Below are 17,189 nucleotides of genomic sequence, written 5' to 3'. Positions count from 1 at the left end.
GCACTGGTGCATGGGGTTGGATCCACTCTAGTGACCTTCAATCTGTCATAACCCCATGAGCAGCCACCGAAGAGTCCCATCTCTCAGAGCTGAGCCCTGGGGATAGATGGCTTAGAAAGAGTGGATTGGGGGTAGGGTTCTATGGATTAACCAAACAGCCCCAAGAGCTGCTGGAGATCTTTGGATTGCAGATTGGTGACAGACAACCTTGGGTGAGAGCTCGCATATTGCCAGCTCTTAGCCCAGTGCCTTGGTCATAGATGCTCATTAAAATCTGGGGAGTGAGTGTGTGAAAGAAAAAAACAAAAGGAGGGTGGATGGCTGGAGAGACTCGTGTTTGTTTTATTAGGACAGTGTTCCATTAAGGACCCAAGTATTGACCCATCAGTCTCAAGAATAGCATATTGTACTTTGTCTTTTTTTAAAAAAGATTTATTTACTTATTAACTGAGAGAGAGAGAGAGAGAGGAGGGGCAGGGGGAGGAGGGACCAACTGTGCCACCCAGGCACAACTATACTTTATGTCTTTTAAAGCGCTTTTATACATGTCATCTCATCAACCCTCAGATTAACGCTATATACGAAAGGGGTCACATATTAAACTCATGCGCTTAGTTGAGGTAACCGAAACAGAGAAGTCAGAAGATTTGAGCCAGGACATACAATGGCGCAGCCAGCTCAATAGCCCACGCATTTCTGCCTGCTCTTATGATAGAAAGCAGCCCCGATGGGTGCTCCCACCATCCTTTGCCACTGGCAGGAAAGGGTCCAGGTGGCACCTGGGTTCTGGAAGGCCCACCCTGCAGGAAGTGCAGAGGAATGAGAGACGTGGCAACAGGATCTGGAGCCAGCGATGCTGCCCGTCTGGTTCCCCAAGCTGGGGAGCAGCCTGCCAGGAAGCCAAGCGGGCAACCCGCGCCAGGCCAAACAGTCAATTAGCACCCACAGAAACCCCGCTGCCCAGTGATTGCTCAAGGCAATGAAACTCCAGGCCTGCTGGTTCCCGGGACAGAGGGTAGTTGAGTTGGGAGCTGTGTTCACAACGGCCCACGGTCCTTGAGTTGGAGGTGGGGGACAGGTACCGTTCAAGTCCCAGGCTCTGATTCACTCTGCCCTCGAAGCCACTGGGTGAGCCCTTCAGTTCAGAGAATGAGGCCGACCTCTGCATCCCTGTTCTGGACTTGATTCACTCTTTTCTCTCTTGATGGCCAAAGGCCCCATTCTCTTTATTCACCTCCAGTTAAGACTACTATACAGAAGCTCTTTCTTTGATGGGTTCCTCCAGGCTTTTCTCCCTCTTACTCTCTCTCTTACATATGCCAAATACACATTTCTCCTGGTTCCCAGATCTATATTGTAATGCATCAGTTTCCCATCCTCCCGTCCTGGCTTTTGATGGGAACACCCTTCGTCCAGCCTTTCCAGTACTTTCCCCATACTGTTGGCACTTGTGACACTGGGCTCACTGGAGGAGAGAAGAGGCAGCCGGTAGAGAAACTGGCCCTGACTGATCAGAAGTGCTGGCACATTGCTGACATTGCTCGAGCTTTCCAACCTGGGACAGCGAGCCACGGGTGACGACACGGGCACAGACCAAGAATGGAGATCCAGCCCGGGTGCAGTTCCCCTTGTTCCAAGGAATGGTTTGATTTGGATTAGAGGACGAGCTCTGAGGCTTCTGGGGCTTCCCCAAGGACATGCCTGTGATCATCAGTCTGTTAGGAGGTTCACTCCAGAAGGACAGACACACAGGTTAGGACCGTGGGTCAAAGGGGTTGTGGAAAGATGGGGACCTAGATAACAGTCTCAGGAAAACCATTTCTGAGAGGGGCAGAGGACAGAGCTGGAGCTGAGGGGAGGGGAGGAAGGAGATACCCTCCCCAAGACCCCGTCACTCCCAGTGGCTGTAAGAGCTAGCATGTTCCATGGGCATGGGAAGGAAGCAGACATGGAAGATGTGGGGGTTCTCTTCATGGGCAAGAAGGGCTCTCCGTCCCCTTGCCCTTGGGGAGGACTCACCTGAAGAAGCCTTTGCAGCCTTCACAGGTCATAGCGTTGAAGTGAAAGCCTGTGGCTCGGTCTCCGCACACCCCACAGATTCGGGGCACATTCCGGTCAAAGTCGCCAGGGTCAGGCAAGGAAGTGCCAGCTGCCATTGCCTCCATCCCTGCAAGAACAGCAAGGAGGCCAAGGCCAGAGCTGGGGTCAGTGCCAAGGTTGGCTAGCATCCTTTGCTCGCCCACCCCCATCTGGCGGAAGCTCAGCGAGGCCAGGCAGCTCCCCAGGTCCCAGGCTGGAGCAGGACTTCTTGGGCGCCCTCACCTCGTGACTCTCCATGCGGCAGCTTCCCCTCCTGACTCTCTGGGGAGCAGAAGCAGGGCTCCCTTCCCCACGTCGGAAGTGATCTGCAGGGGCACGAAAGCGGCGAATCCGCTCACAGCCTGGTCTGGGTTCAAAGGCCACACCTGCCGCCCACTAGGCGGGCTCGTTTGGGTGACGGGTTTAGCCTGTCTGTGCCCTACCACCCTCCCCTGAAAAATGGCGTTTTCTTTCCAGGGTGTGAGGAAGGATGGCCTGAGTGAACATTCGCCTACTGCCGGCATCGGCTCATCTCAGTAGCAGACCTGCAGCAAGTCAGAGGCCTCTATTCTGCCCAGTGCCCCTCCATGAGAAAAGGGGAGCGCCCCCCCCCGCCCCCCGCCTCACAGGCAGACAGAAGCCCTCAGCCACTCCTCCTAGACGGTGAGGGGAATGGAGTAAATCAATCACATGCCCAAATCAGGCCCTGTTATTTCCCTGCCGCTCCTCCCAGCCACACAGCTCAGCACTGACAGGCCCGTGTCCCCGCCGTCCTGGCACCAACGTAATCAAAATCCTGTTCCCTCTTCTTTTTTTTTCCAGTATAAATTTTACCCCTTGATTTGAACATCCTTCTGAATGAGGTGAGTCATAGACAATTAACTAATTTTGTTTTCCGAGATGGCTTTTATAAATAGGCATTATCATCTCGAGATGGATTTCACGCTTGAGGAAAGAGGAAAGACGGAGGGAACAAAACTAATAGCTTTTGGAAACCCTTCTCAGGAAGCAGCTGACTTGACTCTACCATTAGGCGTGTTGGGCCCTCGGCTTCACGCTGTCAGGCTCAGAGCTCCTCAGGCCTCCCCAAAATGCTTCAGACCCCGCTACCTCCCACCTTGTATCTGGGTCCACACAAGGGCCACTGCAGGCTTAAGTGGGTCCTAGGCCCCAGGGCAGGAGGGGCCCTCCGGGCAGAAGAAACATAAGAGAGAAAGCTAGTTATGAGCCAGTGCCATGTTCTCCTACCCGCAGGTGAGAGGGATAGATTCTGGGGGGCCCTTGGGAGGCTCTGAGCTTCTTTCCAATGCAATCTCTGAGCTGAAGTTTGACATATCAAAGCCCCTTCGAGTCTTATCCCATTTACTCTTTTTATCACCCCATGAGATAAATGTTCTTCCTCTCACTCTCTTTACAAATGAAGCCCAGAGAAGCCCAAAGCTTGAGGTATCTCTAAGCAACTATGATTACAACATGCCCAAAGCGGATGCTAATTTTCTTTTTAATTCCACAAAGAGCTTCAAGCCCAAGGAAGAAAGTGGGACAGATAAGGTAGGGATGGAGGGAGCCCTGATCGCTGGCAGCTGTAGACCCCCTAACGGCCTCAGCTTTTCTTTTCCTAGGAACCGTAATGTAATGTAATAATAGTGACACTATGGTCCATCCTTATCACAGCTAGATCAATACTTGTTAAACTGAAATGTTTATATATACACACATGCAGAGAGGAAATGAGACAGAGAGACTTAAAAAAAAAAAAAGAACAAAGGAATGATTAACAGAAACCTTGAAGGAATTGAGATTGGGGACAGGTTTATGTAGTAACTACACTCTATTTCTTCGAGGGGTAGGTATATGGTATCTTATTACTTTTATTATTATTATTAAAACACGATTTTATGTTTTATATGCCTGTCTGTGTATATAAGACATTGCACAATTTTTAAACAATTAAAAATAGAAGAAAAAGCGTCTGTGGGTTTGTCAACATCATCCCGGTAGCCCATCCCAAGTCCAAGCTGACTCCCCCTGGGAGGCACACATCCAAGCCATGGGCAGGGATCCCAGAGGCCCAATACCATCGTGGGGCAATAGGAGAAACTGTCTAGGATGCTTGTGGCTTAGCCCCAGGTCAGCTGAGATGTTGCAACTCTCAGTCATCATGATATTGCTACAGAGTCTGTGTCATCCAGGCGACCAACCATCTGGTGGATTTGGTGGAAAAAAGAGAAATCAAATGTGGGCGTCGAGGGGGTGGCAGGGGGAATACCAGTCAAATCGGTCCAACAAGCGTGCACCATCACACGGGCTCACTGGGGATGTCATGATGCAGGAGAGTTGGAAGAACAGGATACCCCAGCATGGCAACAGTGCCTTCCTGCAACTGCGTGAACTGTTACCTTGACACTGGGAAGGCTGCTGGCCAGGGGGTGGGGGCCCGGGCCCTGGTCAGGCCAGAGAGAAGGCTGGACCCAGCAGCCAGAGGCCCACAAAAATACAGGACCATTTCAGGGGAGCTGAGAGAAAACTCAGCTCTGTTTGGGGTTATTTGTTGCTACCAAGGAGCCAGGGCCCAGGACCAGAGTCCAGAGGTGGAAAAGAGGCCCAGGCATATACGGCCTGAGAGCTGGCAGTCCCAGCAATGGCAGGCAGAGACTGTGCAAGGTGGGAGGGATAAAGAGGAGACTAGAGCCGGGTAGGAAACATAACCATGCCTGACAGTCCCCTGGGGGCCTGGCCTGGGAGTCAGCAAGCCCCTCCCTTCTGAGCCCCCACCCGGCCTCTAGCTGGCTCTGGGTCTCAGGAGTGGGCTGCTGTGGGTTCTGCTGACACAGGACCTGCCCCGCATATGCAAAGCCCAGGGTAGTATTCTCTTCCTTCCCTTGGCCCCCTCCTTCCTATGGCCCGCACGTGCCCCTGGAAGACAGAAGGCCAGGGAGGCTGGGGCTGATGAGTTAAACACCCACCTGAAGGAGCAGGGGGGCAGGTAAGTTGAGCCCAGGGATGCCCCTCTGTGAGGTTACAGACGCAGCCAACCAAAAGGACCCTGCAATGACAAAGGGGAAAGACTTTATCTACAGCTCGCACTGACCATAGCCAGTCCTCTAGCAAGCCCAACATGTAGTAGGTGAGATTCTTTCCAGAGACTTTAGTCTCCAGATCAGGGACTGAAAACGTGACAGAGTGATTTGTTGGGCACAGGCGTGCCATGTCATCACTGGCAGGGGTGAGGGGGTGGGAGATAGGCAGCAGCCAGAACGGGCCCTCCCTTGAGGCGGGGAGTAGCGAGAAGCAGTGGGGAAGAGGTGGGGGGGGCAGCAATCAGCATGTGGTCCCTGCTGTAAGTTCTCCTGTTTCTTTCACAGCAGAGGGTGTCGGGAGGGAGGAAAGGCTTTCCTTTTTTAAAAGATATTTATTTATTTATTTATTTATTTATCTATTTATTTATTTATTTATTCAAGACACAGGGAGAAAGAGAGAGTGAGCATGAACAGAGGGGGAGGGGCAGAAGCAGGCCCCCCCACTGAGTGGGGAGTCCGATGTGGACTCGATCCCAGGACCCTGGGATCATGACCTGAGCCGAAGGCAGACGGACACTTAACCGACTGAGCCACCCAGGCGCCCGGGAAGGGCTTTTTTCTAAGGGACCTCCGCTGCTCCCATGGCCCCCACCCCCAGATTTGAGGGATGCTCAGTGGGGAGCAGAGCCAGAGGGTGGCCTGGCACGCTGCTGATGGCAGGGAAAAGACCCCACCCCGGGTAGTACTGCCGAGACACCTCAGTGGGGCTGGGAATGGTGCAGGCGGAGACTGCAGGCCGGGGCCTGGCCTCTTGGGACGCCTGAAAGACAGGTGTTTGGGATGCCTGTCTGCAGACTGGGTGTGGCTGGAACAAGTACAGCAGGGGTTAAATACAGCAACTCACTGCTTTCAGACAGGATGTTTTCTGCCACTTTTAGCTCTTCCTGAGACACGCTCCACATCCCCGGCCTCAGCAAAGGCTGAAGGTGGGCCAACTCTGGTGCCCAGAGTCTATGTGTTAGTGGCATGCTGGGTCATCAAGGTGGGGCTGGCAGAATTTCACCCTTCCCACTTCTACCCACACCCAGCCCTGCTTGTCTACCCATAGAGACAGACAGACCACACACACACACACACGCACACACACACTTCCTTCCCTGATGCCAACAGGAGGTGCCTGACCCTGAACCCTGGCAAAGGCCTGTAAGCCAATCCCTAGATGGGGAAGGTCCAGACCCCCAGCTTTTGTTTCTCTGCCTCGCAGAGGCCCAACTAGGCAGGGAAGGGAAGAGCCCAGGGGAATTCCAAGACATAGGCCCTAGGACTGTCAGCCCACTGAACCCATTTACTATCCCCTTGGGCACTGGCAGCTCCCAATAAACATCCGAGGAAAATGCTGATGGACAATGAGCAGAAATAACCTGAGCCAGGCTGGCCTGCTCCCAAGGGCCGTGGGTGGGAGGAGGCATACCTGCTGGGGACAGACATGTCACTTACCCCCAAGCCAGGCTCTCCTTCACTCCCCCTGCTTGTAGTGCCCAAGGCCCCCAGCTGACCACACTCTTCTGGACTCTACCCCATGGCCTTATCAATTTCCCGGACTCCCTGTGTGCTCCTCAGAGGTTGAGGTGAGGACTGAGTCGGTACAGAAAGGACCACTGCCTTCCTGTCTTCAACCCCTAAGATTTTCAAAAGTCAGACTTGAGATCCAGGTAGACTACCACCCTTGAGCTTAAAAAAAGAGTGTGCGGAGTATCTACCATGTGCCAACCTGTCAGGCTCTATACGTACCATCTACATAAGTCTCATAACAGTCCTGGGAGCTGGGGAGCTGTCCCACTTGACAGATGGCAAAGCCGAAGTCCAGAGCACTTTCAGTGACTTGCCCAGGGTGCCATGGCCAGCCAAGTGGTGGGGCCAGGGCCAAACAGAGACAAGCTGAGTGCAAGGCCCAGATGCTTCCACTGCTCCTGCTGACCCCTTCCATTCCAGCGACCATCAGCGGAGACACCATACTCTCTACTGAGCCCTGCTCCAAGTTCTCCAACATGCTCACTCACTGAGGCCTCACAACCTCAACAGGCGGGCCCTGGTATGATCCCTATTCTAGCCATGGGAAAACGAAGGCACAGAGAAGTCGATTGTCTTTGGAGCCCAAAGCTGAGCCTTGACTCCCCACTCCATTGCCTTTCCTCAGGGAAAGAGCTCAGTCATCACCCCAGCCCGAAGTCCTGCATGCCCATCACTTCCACTAAGTCAGGGAGCAATGAAGAGAACAATCCCCGGGTCGTGATGGAAGGATGTCACGGCACTTTTGCTTCCACAGCTCTCGAAGTCAGGGGATGGCAGGCAGCAGCCCCTCTTACCGGGAAAACCCCATTCGACAGATGGGCCTCTCCTCACCAGGCAACTGTGCACTACTGGATGGTCCTTTTAGGAGAGAGTAATCTAGATTTAGCCTGAAGTTCAAGTGCATGGAAAGTGGGGCAAAGACACAGGGTAGAAAAAGGACTAGTGGAAAAAAAAGCGCTTCATACCACCCCCCTTTGCCACATCATACAACCCCCAGCCCTCCCTGCAATTCATGTTCTGAGTACATAGAACATCCCATTGCTTCGGCTGGGACTGTCCCCAGAGCAACCCCCTCCTGCTCTGCTGTAGAAATACCCAAACCCCTGGCACTGAGCCTCAGAGAAACTGGGTGGGGAGCTCAATTCTGCAGAAAGCCCCTGGCTTCCATTCCTCCAGGGACTGCATCCCACATCAAAACCCCTGCCTGAGCCTGACCCAGTCCTGACCCTGCCTTAACAAGAAGTGAGGAGATAACGTGTTTCCTTCCAGTCATTGAAGCCACAACCACTGCCCATCCTACATGTCTGCCTGTCAGCTCACACCACCCGCACCTTATCTTCCAGGGCTTCTGCTAAATGGGCATTCCCTGGGGCAGGCTCGCCTAGAACAGTCTCGTGGGGGTGGTGGCTGCAGAGTGTGCTGGGCAGAGCCTGGGGAAACCGGGATCAAAGTGCCACTGGGCTCGGTTTTACCCCACCACATTCACTGAACCGTCCTGGGAGTCCTGAGGGCAGTAAAGCTATGGCCCTGGAGTATCCGATAAGCGGTGGACGAGAGGTCTGACCTCTAAGATCTTTTCCAGATCTGAGAGTGTGCAACTCCAAGGCTGGATTTCCCATCATGATGAGGCCTTAAGACCATTCACTGAGCTTTCTCTCAGACCTCCTCAGGAACCCGTTTGAGCCCCAATACCATGCTAGTGCAAGTGAAGTTCACTCACCCTCAGAAGCCAAGGACCAGGAAGGGCATGAGTGGTGTGGCCCCTCGCGGGCCCCATGGAGAAGGGGAGCCCGGAGGGGGTGGGCCTTGCTTGCCAGTCTGGGACTGGAGGGATCAAAACTGAGCCTTCTAATTGTTGACATTGGCTCAGAGCTCCCTCTCCTTCTAGAAAGAAATGGAAAGCTAAGTGATTTCCCAGAAGAGGGAGAGAAAATTCTTCTTCCTGAAATTGGCACACACAGAATGAACCACAAGTGCATCTCTCTCTGGAGTAGATGGGTCAGTGTGTACACCCACCACGCTATACACGAGCTTGTGTGTGCTCACCCTTTTCTTGGTGTTTTTCACTTCATCATCCTTTCAACTCTGTCCACAGGGTGCTGAATGCTATAGGACATACCTCACTTTTGGCCATCTCTTTATTCTAGTGTAACTTAGGCACAGCAATGTCATGGCCAGCTAAGGTGAGGCCTTTCCTCCCTTCCCACCATCCCCAGTATATGTCCACATTCTTTTTCCAGAACAGTCTCAGCATTACCTCCCAGAAGAAGCTGAGGGGGAACAGAGTGGAAAAGAGGGAAAGGGGAGAGGAAAGTGCACCGTATGAACAGAATTTGTCGAAACTATTTCTTGCCTCATTGTCTCCCCACCCCTACACACACGCGTGTGCGCACACACACACACGCACACACATGCACACACACACACACATTTTAAATTACAGTGAGAATGGTTGGAAATTATTTTCTGCAGACTATAATGTCCAAAGTAAAACCCAAGAGATATCGGTCACCTCAGACCTCTCAAGGTTGGAAGGAAAACCTAGTCCAACCCTCTTAAATCCCCTCTGTAATATTCTAACTTGTACTTGAATTTTTTTCCTGATGGAGAACTATCTCCCATGGCAATCTACTTTCTTTGGATGGCTGTATGCTTAGAAAGTTCTTCATTATGCACAGATGGAATAGTCCCTGTAGCTTTCAATCACTGGCCCTAGACCAACTCTTTACAGCCATCTAAGATGGAAATAAGGTGAAGCTACGAGGCCATTCCCACAGAGTTCTTGGAAGAAGGGTTGGTGGGACCACCACGTGGCATCATTGTGCAAATTAAACAAGGGCCCATTCCTCATCTGCTAGAAAACGATCGTAAAAAGTAGAAAATTTTAGAATATTTATGGTGTACGTGAGGTTGCAGGGGAGAAGAAGAGAAGATAATGGGGCCACATTTAATTTTGGCTTAGACCTCGTAAACTTCCGGGTATGACCATGATTCCCACAAGGGCAGTAAATAAGGGCGGGGGAGTACAGTGTCTTACTCCGTGGCCTTCGCCTAGAGAGAACAATTTCCAGTCCAAGAAAAGGGCTCTGTAAGAGAGTGTGAGTAGCTGCATAAGCTCCCCCAAGCCTGCCTGTCTCCTCTCTTTGGCTTAGCTGTGTCCAGGGGAGGCTGGCCCTCAGCACTGCAGCACTAAGAACACAGGCAAGACATCCCAAACTATTTAACGACTGACTGAACCATGGGAATTTAAGTGACGGATGTTCCAGCAGTTGCAGGAAACAGTTTACCCTGAAGTTGCTTCTTTTTTTTTTTAAGATTTATTTATTTATTCCAGAGGGGGAGGGGCAGAGAGAAAGGGAGAGGGAAAGAGAGTCTTAAGCAGACTCCCCTCTGACACAGAGCTCCATCCCACGACACTGAGATCACGACCTGGATGGAAACCAACAGTCAGACGCTTAACCGACTGAGCCACTCAGGTGCCCCTGAAGGTGCTTCCTAATCAAACTTTTGGGGAATTATACATCACCTTTGAGAACCTGATAAAGGTCATGGACTGACACCCCATACAGGTCAAGGGTCAGTGGACCACTCCATAGAACCATGCTATCAGCTCCCACTCTATTGGCCATTTACCATGACTCTCTCTTAGCTGACTGTCTTGTTACTCTTGGGAGCACTGGCAAGCTTCTAGGAGTTGAGCAGAACCCAGAGGCAGGAGCCCACAGGGCCCCAGGCAGTGGGGCTGGAGATACATAGCTTACTGAGATATATTTCCACTTCTTATCAACAACAATTATTCCTGCAAGCTGCTTTTTTCCAGTGGAAACTCTGCCCTTAGCTTTGTCAACAAGATTTCTGGGTTGATTACGGCTCTCCAGGTAGCAAGCAGGCCAGGCCCTGTCACTGCTAGAAAGTGTGGGCAGTGACAGTGTTTGGTGAAGCATAGGGAACCAGCCCATTCATAAGCTGCAGCCCAATCTCTCTGGTTTTAGAGCAAAGAAACTAAGGCCATTAGAGGGGGAGGGACCTGTCCCAAGGCCACAAATGAGGAAGAGTGCTTCTCCACCTCCACCCTGGGCAAGTTCAAAACCCCTCATCACCAGCCTGAGTAGCTTCCAGGGGGTCGGAGTGGTGTGGGAGAGAAATGGGTCATGGGAAGAGGGGAACGGTGGGAAGCCACGGAAGAGGCCCTGATGTGGACTGCAGTGGGACCACCCAACCCCGATGACATCCTGACACACCACGCAAAGGAACAAAGTGGGTAAAGGTTACCCACTTGCTCTTGCCCAACCAGCTCCCACTCCTGGCTCTGGCCTCTGTGTCCTGAAGAAATGGATCAGGACTCAAGGCAGCAAGGGAGTATCTTAGAGGGAAGTGGGATGTGCCTGGTCTGCTCTCTCCCTACTCTAGGAGGCCCTCCTGGGATACAAGGGTGGCGGTACTTCCGTGGGGTATCTGCTCCAGGCCAAAGTTGATGGGACCAGGAGACTCTTGGTCCAGTGACTTGGAGACCAAGGAATAGACATTGGAGCAGCCCAAATGGAGAACACCAAGCATACAGGGGAAGTGGTTCTAGCCCTCCTCTGGGGAGACCTGAACTCCTACTAGTGCTAATGTAGCGGATGGCTGAATGGGATTTAAAGCAACAACAAGGATGGCCTCAGGACAATAGGAGAAGGCCGCTTCTCCCTCCCAAGAGATTCCCAAGCCCAGTTGCTAGTGTCTCTGCGGGCCTCTACCAAGACTAAGTATCTTTTTCACTGCCGGGCCCTTGGCCCAAGTCTGCGTAGGCCTGAGTCCACCCCTGCTCAGACAGATGTCTTTGAGGCCTACCCCATCCCAGTCCACCCTGGCCAGTCTTCTTTTCCTTTTTCCTCTGGGACCAATGCAGTCTTTGCATCACTCAGAGACTCCCTGCACTGTCCTAAAGGTCAGTACCCAAGCCCCAGGTCCCACCAGCTCTGAGATACTCAGGATCCTCAGCATCAGATCCCTTGCTTACCTCCACAACCAGCCTGGCCAGCCTGACACCCTGGGCAATCTGCCTACCATCCAGCTTCCCCCAAAGCCCATTCCTGCACCCTTCTCTACAAACGGGGACATGATGGCCCCTGGGGCACGGGGCTGCTGCAGGGACCCACATCTCTGTGTAGCACTCAGCACCGTGCCCAGTGCCTGACACACTGCAGTTTGATGGAAGCTTGTGCTCATCGTTAAGAGCTCTAACTGCTCTCGGTACAGTCACTGGAGAGTCCAGAGCCTGGAAAAGTCTCCAGAGAGGCGCACGAAGGGCAGAAAGCCTGCTCTCAGTCCCGAACATACCACTCCAAACATTGTCTAGAAAGCCACATTTCCACTGAACTGGGAAAAAACCGACCACCCCACCCATTGGCTGTTGGCTTCCAAAAATCTGGCTGCTCGGGGTGGGGAAAAATGGATCGTTCTAATCTCTCCCCTACAAGCAGAGAAGCTGAGCTACATTGGGACTTTTCCTCTGCAAGGAAGCGAAGACCCGTGGCTCCCTAGGTGCCACGGATTACCGAGCCCCTCTGCTTATCACCCTTTCCTTCCTTTCCCTCTGCCTTCCAGTGCCATCTTCCTCCCATTTCTGTCACCTAGGGCTGGTCATGCATCTGTCATATATCTGTTCTCTCCTAGCGGGACTGGAAGCTCAGCGGCCCCGTGACGTGCATGGCCTGTGTGTCATCGGGGCAGTGGCACTTCCTCACCTGCTTTGCCCATGTGCAGGCGCAGAACGCAGGGGAAGACTGGGGCAGAGAGCCGGGGGCTGGGGCCCAGAGGTGGCAGTGGGAGCTGCAGGTGCCCCGGCAACAGGGGGCACACCGTGGCCCCCAACCTGGACACTGGGCTGACTCTGGCTCAGTGAACCTGCACTCCTATTTGCCCCCAGCTCCTAGGGGCCCTGCAAAGCCTTTCACTTATGCTGGGATAGGCGGTTAGGCCTGTGCCAGAAACAGTGAAGGATCCCAGGTCTTCTGGGACAGGTAGGGCAGCTCTAGTCCCAAAGGTCCCGATCCACCCGATGCATCCTCTCTATCTTCTGGGTTATTAGTGAGGGGGTGGACACTCCTCAGGTATTCAGGAAGCTTTTCAGGGCCTGGGCCAAAGAGAGAGGTTCCCATCCACTTTTGAGCACAGAGCAGTTACCCCAAGGTAACACCAAGCTGCTCCTCAGTTTCTGATCAGAACCGTTTCCCCCAAAGATCTTTCCCAGGACTTCAGCTTTGTCAGGGTTCCAGACATCCCCCCAGACATTTCTTCTCAGGGACGCCCTTGGACGGCCAGGGAACTGTAACATTTCTTCTTGACCTCACACTGTGGTGGGCATATTGGTTCTGGCCTCTGATGCCTTATCTTCGATGGTGACCCCTAGCTGGTTTTAAGCACCAACACCATGGCAAGCCCATCCTGGAAGTCAGAGACACAATGGACAGACACACAGAGACCCTGCCCTCTTGAAGCTTCCGGTCCACGGAGGGGAACAAATGGGAAGGACAAGTGAGTAGGGTCCATAGCACCATACAGGTCAGCCCACAGGACAAGAGCGTGCAGGAGCGCCCCTAGCTTTGTGCTGGCAAGGTAAAGAAGGCTCTTCGGAGGAGGTCGCTTATCAGCCTGCCAACGGAGACAGGAAGGATCATAGTTCAACATGGCAGTGGTAGGACGGCTAATGAGGCTTCCAGGCAGACAGCCTTTGTGCAGAGGCCGAGAGGCAAAAGGGGAAAGGGCATGTCAGAGGCGGAGAGACTAGTTCTGCACGGCCGGAGACAGGGAGGCCACCAGGAAGAGAAGAACCAAACTGACCACACTCATTGGCATAGTAGGTATCTTCCATTCTTCCTTCTACAGACTACTTCTTCTAGTAAACCCACTGAGTCTTGAATACCAGGAATTTTAAATTATTGTAATGATATTCAAACTGAAGTCGTTCAGACTCCAGTTGGATTCCCATTCCAACCTGAATCGAGCTCGGGTGTTGTGCAGAAAATAAAAATAGGGCTCTCTGCTACTGGTTTATCAAGAAAGGGCCCCAAGGCCAGCAAAGCAGTGGGCCTCTTCTTCAGACGGTGGAGGTCCCAGCTGGTGCACACCCAGAGCCACCACCACCTCCATCCTCCTTTGGGGCAAATCTTCTACCCCCAGAGTAGGACCATCACAACTGAGCTGAAAGGCAGAGATAAAGGAGAGAGTTCTAGAAAACTCAGCCCAGCTGAATAGGAAAATAGATGTTTTCTGAGAGAAAACCAAAGAAAGAACAGAAGAAGCCTCACAAAGGACAGACGGAAGTCGGTGAACAGCTCAGCCGCACGTCACCGGTTCAATCCTTATTGAATGCATCACTCTGTCCAGGGCAGCCAGATATGGTTGCCTGGCATGGGGAGAGCTGAGTTGCATATAGCCACCCATCCCCAAACCTGCCTCCACTGAGCCACTTGGCTCACCGCTCTCTCCCAGTCAACAAGGTCACTTCCTCGTTGCCAGGAATCGCTGTAAGGAAGGGCATCAGCCACAGACAGACACACAATGCTCACAAACAACTCACAGCACTCACACCTGCGGAAAGTCCCCGACCCGTGTGGGCACACGCCAACCCATACCCTGGGTCGAAATGTCCACGCTCACTGCTGGCAACAGAAGCAGCCCGGCCTTCCCCTCAGACCTAGAGCTGAAGACAGCCTTGTTTCTATGTTTCAGGCCCACACGGCCAGATCTGTCTGGAGGATTCTTCCCCAGAGCCACAAAGTGGTAGGAAATAGCTGCCTTTGTCCTAACCCCTGAACCCTCTCCAAACTATAATCCCCTCCCACAGCCCTATCCACTGGCCATCTTCCTTTTCCTTGTTTTTCTCTGACACCCAGGGGCAAAGATGGAACAGATTTACTCCACAGAGCACTTTCAGGGCTGCTGCAGGGCTCGGGAGGAGCTACACCAGCTGTCTGCAGCCCCCAGCTGCCCTGCGGTCTGGCCTGCCCACCCCCACCCCCCAACCTGGGCCTCAGCACCAGGGGACAGAATTGCCACTGCTTTTACTCCACATGCTTCCACAGCAGCAAACATCCCTGGGAAAGGCACCTGATGGGGCGGCTGGGAGCCTGCCCTCAGTTGAAGGAGCTGTGAGGGAGCCGTCACTCCCGCTGGGGCAGGCCGCCCTCTGTCAGCTGCAGTTGCTGCTAGTCAGGCACAGATGGGCAGTGTTCTAGGGGAAGAGGCAGGGGCCTGGGGCCCATGTCTGCTCCCTGGGGTGGGGAGAGGGGGCAGCCCCTCCACCCACCGCTTCCCCTACACATCCCCCAACACCTTACTTTTGCCAGAGCTCCCCCTGACCTGAAAAACAACTCTGCAGCCAGGCTCTTTAGTAGCTCAGGATTGAAGTTTAACAGAGACAAAAATAATTCCCTGGAGTGAGCTATTTTCTGCCCAGCTTTGGGAACAATAGCTCAAGGTGGCAGGCAGTGGGGGCAGCCTTGGGGAGGAAGCTGGCCACGGGCCACCCACTGGGTTAGGGCCCTCTCCATGCCCCCTCCACACTCCCCCTAGAGTGGGATTTTCAGGGAGGGCGGACCTCCAGTGGGTTAACCCCAGGTGAGGAGGGAGGGTGGCAGGGAAGGGCAGGCCTGTGGGAACCCCGTGCCGCCTGCATGCTGGGTTTCAATCCTCCATGGCTACTCCTCTCTGATGGAACGGAAGGAAGAAGAAAGAGAAAACACTGCTCATTTACCAAGCCTGGGAAAGGGGCTTCTCCACCCTTCTGCCTATCTCATAGCACTGCTGTATCAGCTGAGATAAAGTGTTTTAGGAGCACCTGGGTGGCTCACTTGGTTAAGTGTCTGCCTTCGGCTCAGGTCATGATCCCAGGGTCCTGGGGTCGAGCCCCACGTTGGGCTCTCCACTCAGCAGGGAGCCTGCTGCTCCCTCTCCCTCTGCCTGCCTCTCTGTCTACTTATGCTCTCTCTCTCTGTCAAATAAATAAATAAAATCTAAAAATAAAGAAAGTGTTTTGTACAAATTGTGATTGATAGTCCATAAAAATGTTACTAATTTACAATTATTTCCTCCAGGTCTTAAAAGGAGGATGAAATTCAGGTGTGAAAGTCCAAGGCTGTGAGAGCACGTTGGAGTAGTGCAGGGAGCACGACACTATCCAGCAGCCCGAGGTCCTCACAGCCGGGAGAGGCCAAACTGCAGCGTCTGCGTCATTCTCTGCCGCCCAAGCCCAAGCCCCAAGTTCTACTTTCCTCCCTTCCTCCCTCCCTCCCTCCCTCCCTCCCTCCCTTCCTTCCTTCCTTCCTTTTTTCCTAGAGACCCTTTGCTTGACTATTAGTTTCTTTTTGATTTCTCTACACAGAATTTTCCTTCTAACATCTGCGGGAAAATATCTGCCAGGGATACAGGGTCGGGGAGGGGGAGGGGGAGGGGATTCACTCATGGACTATAATCAGCCTGATTTCATGATAACTCTCCAGAAAGAAACACTTGGGCCCTGTAAGGTCTTATGGCGTGTTGCGCAGTGGGCCCCTGGAGAGCCATCATGCCTTTAGTGAGGAGTTCGGTATCCACGAGGGCCTTCCTGGTCCCACTCTGTCTAACAGTCACGTGTTCAAAAAAAGAAACTACCAGAACACACACTGGAGGCCCACAGGCTAAACCTGGCCACGAGTGGGTGCTGTGTACCACCACCACCATCATCACTGGTCATCAAAAATTTTTAAATTAGTTGTCAATGTTTCTGAAAAATAGAGAGATTTCACTTTTGGATGTCTAGCTTCCTGTTAAAAATATGGGATAATCTGGCCACATTGGGCTGTAGTCCCGGTGGCAGCCCTGCTGGCCTGAGGTGGAGCTACCCCTCCGGACCAGGCTGTGCCCTCCATCCCCCCCAGCCCCGGGTTTGCAGCCCTCCAGCCTCACAGGTGAGAGAACAGGCTGTGCACGCAGCTGTGTGAGTGCAAACCCTGCCTCCACCGCCCCCCTTCGGTTCCCCTCGGCTGCGTCCCAGAACCAGTGACCAGAGCTCTCTAAGCTCCCGTTCCCCGGCCTGCAAGAGGAGAAAAAGATACCTACCTCATTCGTCTGTGAGGCTCCAATGAGATTATGCATGTCAAGGACTCAGCACAGCACCTGGTAGTGGCACCTGCTCAGGGAATGCTAGTGCTTGTTCTTATCAGGATTGCTTTGGGAACTGGGGACAAGTCCTCTGAGCTGCAGCCCAGCTTTTCGTATAATGTTTTAGTCACACGAAGCACTTGCCCTTCAACTCTCTTCTCTAGCTCAGGGGACCCAGGCTACCTAGAAACATATTTCCATCCAATAAACAGTGACTGAGCATAGCTGTGATGAGTTAGGTGTTGTGTGGAGTTGGGACACTTCCAAGATGGGCTCCAGCCCTGTTCTCAGGGGCTGGAAACACAGCGGGGACATGGACCATTGAACAGACAGGCTCAGCCCTGTCAGGTGCAATTGAGCACAGAGCTTCCACACCACCCCCCGGCCCCCGCC

General features: G+C 53.1%; 1 protein-coding gene across 1 annotated transcript in view; it reads right to left on the bottom strand.

Annotated features, from left to right (window-relative positions):
• Positions 1-16,866, bottom strand: part of VDR (vitamin D receptor) — a 47,621-nt gene extending 30,755 nt beyond the window's left edge. Inside the window, exons 1-3 of the mRNA XM_027595783.2 lie at positions 16,755-16,866; positions 5,046-5,125; positions 2,020-2,167 (exon numbers count right to left, since the gene is read on the bottom strand). Coding sequence (XP_027451584.1) covers positions 2,020-2,167; positions 5,046-5,125; positions 16,755-16,759 — 233 coding nt within the window. The 5' untranslated portion in view covers positions 16,760-16,866. The remainder of the gene's footprint in view (positions 1-2,019; positions 2,168-5,045; positions 5,126-16,754) is intronic.
• Positions 16,867-17,189: the final 323 nt, after the last annotated feature.

This window comes from Zalophus californianus, chromosome 9, assembly GCF_009762305.2.
Source record: "Zalophus californianus isolate mZalCal1 chromosome 9, mZalCal1.pri.v2, whole genome shotgun sequence".
Lineage (NCBI taxonomy): Eukaryota > Metazoa > Chordata > Mammalia > Carnivora > Otariidae > Zalophus > Zalophus californianus.
This window is presented reverse-complemented; position numbering and strand designations above follow the sequence as displayed.